General features: G+C 39.1%; 1 protein-coding gene across 1 annotated transcript in view; it reads left to right on the plus strand.

Moving 5' to 3' along the window:
- dcc (DCC netrin 1 receptor) overlaps positions 1-12,755 on the plus strand; it is a 563,221-nt gene that overhangs the window by 382,986 nt on the left and 167,480 nt on the right. The window contains exons 18-20 of the mRNA XM_062031404.1: positions 4,413-4,520; positions 5,500-5,694; positions 9,164-9,196. Coding sequence (XP_061887388.1) covers positions 4,413-4,520; positions 5,500-5,694; positions 9,164-9,196 — 336 coding nt within the window. The remainder of the gene's footprint in view (positions 1-4,412; positions 4,521-5,499; positions 5,695-9,163; positions 9,197-12,755) is intronic.

Genomic DNA, 12,755 nt, shown 5'->3' on the forward strand with positions numbered 1-12,755 from the left:
TTATTTACAATCAGGGGGATGGGGGGTGGGGGGGGTATGGACATCAAGTAGTGGACATCTAACAAGGAGTGAACAGTTCCCCCTGTTCTTTTAGATTATATTAATGTCATTGTGTTCTCTGACCAGTAAGCATGTAGACACTTGCAGCGTAGGGAAGTTCACATAGACCCAAATAATCCATATTTGTTTTCAATAACGTTTAAAGAGGAATAGCAACTGATAATTTTTTTCGACGAAATAGCTCATTTTGACAGAACACCTGAAGCAGCAAATACACACAGCTTCAACCTACAGTCTGTAGCTCTGTGTCCTTTTCACTTTCTCCCAGGTGTTCACATATCACGATGTAGAACACGCTAAATCCCCACCTTTTTGTTTTGGTGCCGCCGGTGAAAAATGTAACTACCAAATCTCACAATAAAAAACATCTTATTGGCTCTCCTTTGTCACTTACCCACACCCTCTGTCATATTGTATGCTATTAAAGAACTGCGATTGGATATATTCTGAATTTGTCCCACCCATTTACAAGAAGAAATGTAATATGATTGGATTTTGTTTCTGACAACTTTTCATTACGTTTTTAATTCATCGACACTCGCTTAGGGGAGGGCTGTGTGTGTTTGTGTGTGCGTGACTTGCAGAGCCTCTAAGACAACCATGGGACAGAGAAGAGAGAAGATTATATCATAAGAGTGTTGTAGCGTTTCCCTTTTTCAGCGGATTTCTACGCTACTGCGGATCACTTTGTCAACTTGTCATATATATATTTTGTGGGTATATTAAAATGTACTTTCTGAACTTCTAACATTTTGATTTGAGGGGTTAAAACATTTATTTAAGGGGCTCTGCTTCCTCTTGCACTTACGTATAGCCGGCCCCGATCAGAGAACTGATGTAGAATTTGACAAAAACACTCTAGGTACCTGGGAAAATTACAGAGTACAACACAAAAATTATCGTTCAAAATGTCTTACAAAGCATAAAAAGGGAAACTTGAAAAAATTAGATGAACTACAACAAAATGCAACTGCTGTTTGAAAAGGTCTCAGACGAGAAAATGAGGCAAGCTGGAAGACTATTATTAAAAAAGTAAGCAAGAACAAAAATCATAATACGTACTGTATTTGTTATACAAAGTCAATAAATACTGGAGAGGTACTGGGAAATGATGCAGCTCTTGCAGTACTAAGGAGTAGAGTTGTGACGATACCAGGATTGTAGTTGTCAATACTGATACTTATGTATCTACAATGTGCCACAGGCCCTTAAGAAAAGATTTGCATTCAGCAAATGGCCCCCAGGCCACACTGCCTTCCTGGTGAAACTATTTAAATCTGTAAAGCTGTTTTTTTTAGCACTTATAGAAGCGATAAAGGTTAGGTTGCACCCTTCTGGAGGTTTTCTGCATGCTATGGCAATGGTGGCGGATCTCCGCTTTCGCTTCCGCGGAAAATACTTTTGTTAATGTTTGCATCTAATCACCGAATAAATGCATGATGCAAAATACACCTCACTTTCAGTTTTAATGATAAATGGGTTATACTTGTATAGCGCTTTTCTACCTTCAAGGTACTCAAAGAGCTTTGACAGTATTTCCACATTCACCCATTCACACACACATTCACACACTGATGGCGGGAGCTGCCATGCAAGGCGCTAACCAGCACCCATCAGGAGCAAGGGTGAAGTGTCTTGCCCAAGGACACAACGGACGTGACTAGGATGGTAGAAGGTAGGGATTGAACCCCAGTAACCAGCAACCCTCCGATTGCTGGCACGGCCACTCTACCAACTTCACCACGCCAATATGTACTTCTACTCTCTAAATCATGGGTGTCAAACTCTGGCCCGCGGGCCAAAATTGGCCCGCCGTGTAATTTCACTTGGCCCTTGAGGCAATATCAAATTAACACTAGAACTGGCCCGCCGATTATATACAGCAGCGGTGCCGCGTTAACACCGCATTCACCGCTAATTCTCATACTTGCCAACCCTCCCGGGAGACTCCCAAATTTCAGTGCCCCTCCCGAAAATCGTCACGTCCGCTTTTCATCCAGTCAAACGAGTGCTGGTCCAGTCACATAATGTGTGCGGCTTCTGCACGCACACACAAGTCAATGCAACACATACTTGATCAACAGCGATACAGGTTACACTGAGGGTGGCCGTATAAACAACTTTAACACTGTTAGAAATATACGCCACACTGTCAACCCACACCAAACAAGAATGACAAACACATTTCGCTACAAGGTGTGTGTGTGTGGGGGGGGGGGGGGGGGGGGGGGTATTTTGTAGCGTCCCGGAAGAGTTAGTGCTGCAAAGGGTTCTGGGTATTTGTTCTGTTGTGTTTATGTTGTGTTACAGTGCGGATGTTCTCCCGAAATGTGTTTGTCATTCTTGTTTGGTGTGGATTCACAGTGTGGCGTATATTTCTAACAGTGTTAAAGTTGTTTATACGGCCACCCACAGTGTAACCTGTATCGCTGTTGATCAAGTATGCGTTGCATTCACTTGTGTGTGTGCGTACAGAAGCCGCACATATCTTGTGACTGGGCCGGCACGTTGTTAGAATGGATGAAAAGCGGACGTGACGACAGCTCGTAGAGGACGTTAAAGGCAGTGCCTTTAAGGCACGCCCCCAAGACTGTGGTCCGGGTGGACTACGAGATATAATGACTGATGAACATCTTTGTTCGATAATGAAGGTTGCCTCAGCTCAAAGCCTGAGCCCTGACATTAATGAACTAACATCCAAGAAAAGATGGCAGGTATCTGGCTTGGGCACATCAGATTAGATCAGTGTGTTGCAAACTGAGCAGTTTAAAGTCCTGAATGGTTGGTTTATTCATTGTTATTTTATTTTCAAATTTATTAGCCTGTGGAAAAAATTAATGTTGATATTTACCTCAGAAGGCTGCAAATAGAAAAGAGGCATTACATTTTTTTTTTAATTGTATTTGATATGCCATTGGTATTTTTAAATTATTATTATTTTTATTTGAAACTCGATTTTGCATGTCACTATAAAGTTATATAAGCCTTGCTTGTTCAATATTCAATGCAAAACTAGTTTGGGTCCCTATTAAAAGGTTAATTTGTTCAACCTTGCTCCGCGGCTTTGTTCAGTTTTAAATGTTGGCCCACTCTGTATTTGAGTTTGACACCCCTGCTCTAAATGAAGCGACAAAGAGGCTAAAGTACATCAAAGATCATTTCCCCTACGTCTTACTCTCGGGCAAACCAGGTGCTTATGAGGTGTGTTGTGAAGCGGAGTTACGCCATACCTTCAGTAAGGCTAAACTGACACACTTCCATTATCATTTCTTTATGAGCGAGGGCAGAAGTGCCATATCCGCATTCAAAATAGACTTCCATTAATGAGTAAATGTTTGGGAAACACTGGCTCATTTTCTTAAGACAGCAGGCTTTCTTATTTGGCGCTAACTCAGTGCTCACATGCCGAGAACTGAAATAAAGTATTCTGTACTCACGACACCGAAAAACCAAGTGTCAATGTATTTTTTGCATGTTGATATAGACTTGGTATCGAAACATCGATATTTTTGACAAAGCTAGAAAGGAGTCAGTAACAATCTGGCGTCTTGCTGCAACATCCGCTGTGCTTAAAAGCTCAACTAAATGACACATGGCTGCCTGTGTACTTCATTGCTCTGTGGAGACAGGAATCGACAAATAGCGAAATTAATACAAAAAAAGGGTGGAATGGAAACACAGAAGGTTACAATAATGTAATTTTGCACTTTTCACTGGGTCAAAAGAGTGCTTTTGCAGTCTTGTCATGGATGTTTTCAATCTTCATAGCCGATTATCACCCCTCCATCTATCCATTTTCTACCGCGTGTCCATCTCAGGGTCGCAGGGGCGGGCGGGCGGTGCATCCTGGACAAATATCTACCTCATTGCCAACAACACAGATAGACAGACAAACATTCACACTCACATTCACTCACTAAGGCCAATTTAGTGTTGCCAATCAGCCTATCCCCAGGTGCATGTTTTTGGAGGTGGGAGGAAGCCGGAGAGAACCCACGCAGTCACAGGAAGAACATGCAAACTCCACACAGAAAGACGTACCTAACTTAGGACATTTGCGCTGTGAGGCACGAGTACTCACCACTGCACCACCATGCTGATGAAAATGCAATATTGAGCTCTTTAAGATCTCCAGAGGAGGGCTTGGCTCATGTATGTGTACTGTATGTGTAAATGTACTTATCTGTCTGGTAAAGTAGACAGTACTTGAAAAAGTATATGTTCAGATAAATGCTCCTCTCCATGTTCGCTCTCTACAGGTAATCCTGTTCAACAGAACTTTTGAGTTAATAGGAATGTTGTGTGTTTTTGCCTTTGTTTGGTTTAACCATGTCTGTATGATTGATTGACAGCTCCCAACTCGGCTCCCAAAGACTTGACAGTTATTAGTAGAGAAGGACGACCCCGAGCCATTTTAATCAGCTGGCAACCACCGATGGAGGCGAATGGGCGGATAACAGGTGAGTGTTAAAAAAAAAACATTCTTCCATATTCAATTCAACGTTATATAAACTGTACTATGAAAAAGTCAAAATGTTCTGTTTCAAGTATCATCAATATTATTTGCATTCATCAGGGATGTCAAAAGTGTGTGACATTTATGGCCCGCAGATAGCTTTCATTGGCCAGTATTACGTTCAAACATAATTAACCAAAAGAGAGCAAACTTTTTTTTTTAAAAGGCGGAATGTAACAGGAACACGTTGATTTGTGGATATTGTAGTACCTCAATTTACGAGCTTAATTGGTTCTGTGACGGAGCGCCGGACTCACTTGTATCTCAAATTATTGTCTCCCATTTTTACATGTAACATGTCTTTGAAGAAGTAAAACAAAATCTTAGATTGTGTAGAAACTATTTCCGCGTATTTAAAGCTTGTATTTTTGTTAATTGAATTATTATTAATTGACGCAACAGAATATAAATTGAAGCTATTTTCTAATAAAATGCATCGATTGTTGCAGCCCTTAAAACATAATAATGTTTTTGATATAAGACTCCCGTAACCCTGAGAGAGACAAAGGGTAAAAAATTGATGGAAGGATGGATGCGTTATCTATAAGCCTTTTTTTAAAATACTAAAACATGGAAAAAAACAAAAACAATATCTGGTGTTTTTGGGGTGGCACATTACACGTTAATAGCATTTCAGTTTACTTCAATAAAAAACAAATTATTTAACATACAAGTAATTTGAGTTTATAAGCTCTGTCACGGAATCAATTAAACTCATAAGTCAAGGCACTGTTGTATCTGTAAATGTATACAACAGTACAGTATATAATCACATTGGAGTGGTGTGATCCTGTTCACAAAGTGAAATAGAAATATCACAATGGTGGATATTAATGGAAATGCACGCCCCTGACATAGATAGTTTGTTTTTGAAGTGTAGCAACTGTTATCTATTATTGCTAATATTTCATGCATACCTGCAGGTTACATCCTGTACTATACTTTGGACAAGAACATGCCAATAGACGACTGGGTGATAGAGACCATCAGTGGCGACCGGCTGACCCATCAGGTTGTTGACCTGAACCTTGACACGATGTATTACTTCCGTATCCAGGCTAAGAATGCCAAAGGAGTAGGCCCGCTGTCCGAACATGTCCACTTTAAGACAGCCAAAGGTCAGTATGTTTATATATGTATAGTTACAGTCAGGCATTATTGTCAAATAAATTTTGACCCCTAATGATTTATTTAAACTGTTCATTTTCAATGCAGAATGTCTAAAAGACATAAATTGTATGCCTAAATTTGAATTTATTGTGGATTTACAAGGATTCAAAACGATTTAGTACATACAACATACAGTATTTGGTCACATGTCGGCAATAAGACTTGGAAGGTCATCATTTGAAGGAACGACATGTGGTGTTCTGTTGTTGCACTTCTGTGCTAACTATGCTAATAAAGTACCGCAATACTAATGGATTAAAAAACGTACTACACTGCCTTTGAAATATGCCAGTACTTTTTGTTCCATGCGCATGATGGCGCACCGTGTTGATATTGCTGGTAATATGAGCCAATGTGCATGTGACAACACACACACAGAGTAGTTACAAGCGAAAACAGGCTAAAGACAGAAAAGGGAGAATTAATGTATTTTGGCCTCAAAACTAACGATAAAGGTGACGCTATAAACACTGAAGCGCGCCGCTCTGCAAGCGGTGTTTTAAAATATGTTGGGTTGGGCGATATTGATATAAATGATAGAACTCTGTCCAATGATAGAGTTTTTAATACTGTCGTTATATCGAAATAATGCATGTTGATACCCGGCAAATTTGACAGTGACAAGCCAACAGAAGCTTCCTCAATGCACTGCAGAGTCTTCGCTAGGTAGCAGCTAACGTCCCTCTACAGTGTTTAGGCTACTTCTAAATCACGAATCCTCGCCTCAATGGCGACAAATAAACTACGTTTTTTAAAAGTATCATCCCTGCAAGACGAGGAATAGCTATACATGTTTCACTTCACACCATAGGAGGATACAATAGCTAACAGCTAACAGCAAGCTAGTGCTCCTGAATGTAAACAAATAGGTAGATCCATACAAATATCGACTTTAACGATACCAAGTACACGAGGTGTATTGTGTTGATACTACAATGATTACATCAATATACATCACAGTTTTTTTTGGTCATTTTTGTTATTGTTAATAAACTCTGGAAATGCAACTCTGCAGGAGGAGTTTAAGTATGACCAATGAATGACCCTGTAACTACTTGGTATTGGATCGTTACTCACATTTGTCGTATAACCCAAAACGTATGTAAAGTATCCAAATAACAGAAGCGTAAGCACTTTTTACATTTTAACAGATGCATAGATAGAACATGTTAAAACAGAAAGTAACCAGAAATTAACATGAAGAAGAATAATCAATGTTCTACCGATTGTGCCTCATCCTTTTGACAAAATAATGGGAAATGACACAATATGTTACTGCATACGTCAGCAGCCAAATTAGGAGCCTCTGTAACCTGTTTGCTTACTTACTCCTAAAAGATCAGTTTTCCAGTATACTTACTATCTTATTTAATGCCATTTTATTTTAATGTTCTAAAATTATTCTTTGAGTGCAATAAGAAACATATGTTTAAAGGCCTACTGAAATGATTTTTTTTAATTTAAACTGGAATAGCAGATCCATTCTATGTGTCATACTTGATCATTTCGCGATATTGCCATATTTTTGCTGAAAGGATTTAGTAGAGAAAATCGACGATAAAGTTCGCAACTTTTGCTCGCTGATAAAAAAAAAGCCTTGCCTGTACCGGAAGTAGCGTGACGTCACAGGAGCTAGTATTCCTCACAATTCCCCATTGTTTACAATGGAGCGAGAGAGATTCGGACCGACAAAGTGACGATTACCCCATTAATTTGAGCGAGGATGAAAGATTCGTAGATGAGGAACGTTACAGTGAACGACTTGAGAGGCAGTGATGGACGTATCTTTTTTCGCTCTGACCGTAACTTAGGTACAAGCTGGCTCATTGGATTCCACACTCTCCTTTTTATATTGTGGATCACGGATTTGTATTTTAAACCACATCGGATACTATATCCTCTTGAAAATGAGAGTCGAGAACGCGAAATGGACATTCAGTGCCTTTTATCTCCACGACAATACATCGGCGAAATGCTTTAGCTACGAGCTAACGTGATAGCATCGTGCTTTACCTGCATATAGAAACAAAATAAATAAATCCCTGACTGGAAGTATAGATAGAAAATCAACAATACTATTAAACCGTGGACATGTAAATACACGGTTAATGCTTTCCAGGCTGGCGAAGGTTAACAATGCTGTGCTAACGACGCCATTGAAGCTAACTTAGCAACCAGACCTCACAGAACTATGTACTCTCTCCTTTTTCTATTGTGAATCACGGATTTGTATTTTAAACCACCTCGGATACTATATCCTCTTGAAAATGAGAGTCGAGCACGCAAAATGGACATTTAAAGTGACTTATCTCCAAGACAATACATCGGTGACACACTTAGCTACTGAGCTAGCGCGTAGCATCGTTCTCAAATGAAGATAGAAACCCATCAACAGCCGTGCTCACCTGCATTCCAGCGATCAACGGCACGACGAAGGACTTCGTCCGTGGGTTTGGCGGCAAGCATCGGCTAGGCGTAGTAAGTAGTCCTTGTTGTGTTGCTGTAAGTATTGTAATGCCCCGCAGTGGAGAAGGAGTCACACAGACGAGGAAGCGCTGCTCAATCGCTTTATTAAAAAGCGGTAACTGGTTGTAGTTCAAAAAGTAACGCACACACATACACGAGCTGCTGTTAGCCAAAACTCACGCTCACACACACTCAAGTTCTCCGCCAACTCACTCGCGCATGCGCGTTCCCCAAACCCTTAAAGACAGTACACTAATGCAAATATCACAGATATTACAGTATTTTACTTAGCCGCTAAGACACCGATCGATCCCACCTACAACGTTCTTCTTTGCAGTCCCCAATGTTCATTAAACAAATTGCAAAAGATTCACCAACACAGATGTCCAGAATAATGTGGAATTTTGTCGAAGAAAACAAGAGGCTTTTCTATCGGGTCCGATGGGGTCCAACCACTTCCGTTGCTTTTGTGACGTCACGCGCATAAATCATATCCAAAGGAGTTTTTCAACCGGAAGTGTGGCGGGAATTTTAAAATTGCACTTTATAAGTTAACCCGGCCATATTGGCATGTGTTGCAATGTTAAGATTTCATCATTGATATATAAACTATCAGACTGCGTGGTTGGTAGTAGTGGCTTTCAGTAGGCCTTTAATGTATCATAACATTTTCTGGTAAAATAAAGCCAATATAGACATTTTTGTAGTCTTCTTTATTTTGAAAAGTATCAAATGAATTTTGGTACTGGTACCAATAACAAAATGTTGGTATAGTGTGTGTATATACTTTACTTAAACATGTATATGTAATTTTGAGCAATACATTCATTCATTCCAGTGGTGAGTCTGTGTACTCTGCATTTGTGTTGAAACATTATTCATCTATAAATTACCTCCTTTCGTTTATATTTATTCAATGTGCCTAATCTTTCTTTTTTGTTTTTTGTTCAGTGGAGCATCCAGACAAGATGGCAAATGATCAAGGCAAGTATATTGTTAAATGATATATTGGGAATATGTCTTTGTCTTTTTGAAGGTCAAATTGAACAAAGTTACATTTTCAAATAGTTACTTAAATGTGTCATTATTTAATTCTAATTTAAATTAATTATATAAATGTGTTATCAAATGTTTCCTTATTGTATTTAATGAAAAAGTGAAATTCATTATCCATCCATTTTCTACCGCTTGTCCCTTTCGGGGTCGCGGGGGTGCTAGAGCCTATCTCAGCTGCATTCGGGCGGTAGTTGGGGTACACCCTGGACAAGTCGCCACCTCATCACAGGGCCAACACAGATAGACAGACAACATTCACACTCACATTCACACACTAGGGCCCATTTAGGTGTTGCCAATCAACCTATCCCCAGGTGCATGTTTTTGGAGGGAACCCACGCAGTCACGGGGAGAACATGCAAACTCCACACAGAAAGATCCCGAGCCCGTGATTGAACTCAGGACCTTTGTATTGTGAGGCACATGCACTAATGTAATCATTTAATTATTTAATTAATTATTGATGTTATTACATTATGAGTTCACAATTATTCAACAATGTAATCAATTATTTCATGAACTTGTGTGTCAGTGCTTAATTAATTTATTGTATGTGTCAAAGTCAGTGGGCGGGTCCTGTCACTAATTGGTTACCCAGCACCTTAACTTGTCTATGGAGCACTTCGACCAGAGAAACGCAAGACTACTGGTCGATATCCTGGTTTGAAAGTGTGGAAATTACTCGGACAACTTCAATAAATTGCTCTACTTTAACTTTTACATGCTCTGTTTGGGCCAGCAGGTCTTGCTTCCACACAACTTAGTCGCCATGTTTTGAAAGGCTTCAAACCAAAGCAATCATTGGACTAGATTTGTATTAGCCACACCTACTGACTTTGATGAGTGAGTTTGAGAGATGAAACAAATTCATGGCACACAGGTTTATGAAATAATTAAATAAATCATCAAACAATTATTTAAATCATGAAATAATTAAATAAATTTACATTTTATTTAGGATAACCCCCGGAGATGCAGCATCTCCTTTTCAAGGGTGTCCCATACAAATACGGAAAAACATAAAACATACACTCCTTTAGAGATAGGGTGGGAAGCTCTGTCATTCTGTAGGATCTCGGAGTAAAGTCGCTGCTCCTCCACATCGAGAGGAGTCAGATGAGGTGGTTTGGGCATCTGGTAATGTTGCCTCGCGGACGCCTCCCTGGGGAGGTGTTTAGGGTGCCTCCGACTGGTAGGAGGCCATGGGAAAGACCCAGGGCACGCTGGAGAGACTATTTTGTCTCCAGCTGGCCTTGGAGCGTCTCGGGGTCTTCCGGGAAGAACTAGACGAAGTAAATGGGTAGAGGGCTTCGGATAAGCGGAAGCAGATGGATGGATAATACATACATTACAATAATACACTACAAACACAAAATCACACTACTTTTTTACTTCCACGGCACCCCACAACACACCTGCTCACAGGCATTTACAAAAACCATACAATACAATACAATACAATACAGTACAACATCTGGAGCAACCGAATACAACTTCAACATCAGAAACAAGTCAACTTGTTTGCAAGTGGTAATATAAATTCAATTTAAACATTGAAAAAATAAGTAATAGACTTTAAAGAAGCAGAAATATTATTCTAATCAAATGGGATTTTAAACTTGAATGAACTACAGCCTATTTCTTTATGAAGTTTACTAACTGTAAAAAAAGGATACGTTATTTGTCTGAGACAATAGGGAGCTCTATACCGAACCAAAAGTTGCTTTAAGTATGGTCGGACATGTAAATAGATACATTTAATATGAAACAAAACCAAGTAAAAGTGATGCCGCTATGTAGGATTAAGCCAATTAACAGCTGGTACATAACTCAATGGTGAGTTCTGAATGGACATCTTATGACAAATCTGCACAAATAATTATTTAAAAGGTTGAGAGTTTTAAGGATAGAGTCAGTAGTCTTTTTAGTAAACACCATCAGCATAATATAGTATGGCAAGTAAAAATTGTGACATTATTCTTTTTGGAAGTAGAAATTAAAAACAACAGATTGATCTGCAGAAAGAGCCCTAACAGCCATACATTTTTTTACAAATATAATCAATACATGGTTTAAAGGTAAGCTCAGGGTCGATCCAGGACCAAGTTATTTAAATACATAAACTTGCTGTAGTGGAGTTCTGTCACTGAAATTAACATGCAACTCCAGTACATGAGATAAACGATGTTTTGTGCCAAAGACGATAAAAAACAACTTTTTCATTTAAAGAACAAATCTATTGTTATCAATCCTGTGTTGTACAGTATTGAAATCTCGTTGAAAATTATACTTTACTCGTGATGATTTGTGATATATCAGATTTGGTATGATGAATAAGTAATCGGCATAGAGATAAACATGACAGAATGAACACACTTGAGGTAAATCATTAATAAACAGAGATAAAAGAAGTGGGCTTTAAAAAGAACCTTGTTGGACACCTCTATCAACTAACATGATTAGATTGACAACCATTGACAGACACATACTGATATCTATTGTGAATATTATAGTTAAATAGAAGGACAACATTTTGAATCAGTCCAATATGATGCAGTTTGTCTAGCAGAAGATGATGGTCAACCATATCAAAAAGCTTTTGACAAATCAATAAAAATTGCACCTGTATGTTGGCTGGTGTCGGATGCAGAAACAAATCATTTGTAAATTTAAGAAGAGTTATATGTCTATAAATGTTCTCATTCATCCAGGTCATTGTCATCTCAGGGCATTCAATCGATCACAACTGGACTGTTTGGTTTGTCTTGGAAGACGTTTCGCCTGTCATCCGAGTAGGCTTAATCAGTTCGTGCTCATAGACGGTCAATGGTAACGAGGGGGAATTACACTTTAACGACTGTCGTTGGCTTTGACAGTAGGATTGCTCATTTGCATCAAACAATTGTTTTTCTCACTACAATAGGGCGAAACCATCCTTGCCCAGGCACAACCACCTAGTTTTTGGAGTATAAACATTTGGGGTTTAGCACCAGTCGCTAGAGTAGAGCTGGCCAATCTAAGTCTATGACCACGAACTGATGAAGCCTACTCGGATGACAGGCAAAACGTCTTCCAAGACAAACCAAACAGTCCAGTTGCGATAGATTGAATGCCCTCAGATGAAAAGAAGAGTTGAAGTGGTAGAAAAAACAACATTACCTGGAGATAAAATATTTGCTTCAGTGACATAATGAAATAATTGATGGAAAATATTTTTTTGCCAAAAACTTGTGCAATTGCAGAGATTCTGGAAATTGGTCTAAAATTATTTGCATCAGTTGGGTCTCTACCTTTGAAAAGAGGAACAACTCTGGAACATTTACATATGAAGGGAATAAGATGTGTTGTAGACAAGGAGAGATTAAATAAATTAGCCAAAGGATACATTAGTATGTGAGCCATACATTTAAAGTTTAGTCATTGATTATCTGGAACAGCACTAAAGTCCTTATCAACTCACCAATGGCATTATACACATCAAGAGGTA

The sequence above is a fragment of the Entelurus aequoreus genome, linkage group LG21 (assembly GCF_033978785.1).
Source record: "Entelurus aequoreus isolate RoL-2023_Sb linkage group LG21, RoL_Eaeq_v1.1, whole genome shotgun sequence".
Classification (NCBI taxonomy): Eukaryota; Metazoa; Chordata; class Actinopteri; order Syngnathiformes; family Syngnathidae; genus Entelurus; species Entelurus aequoreus.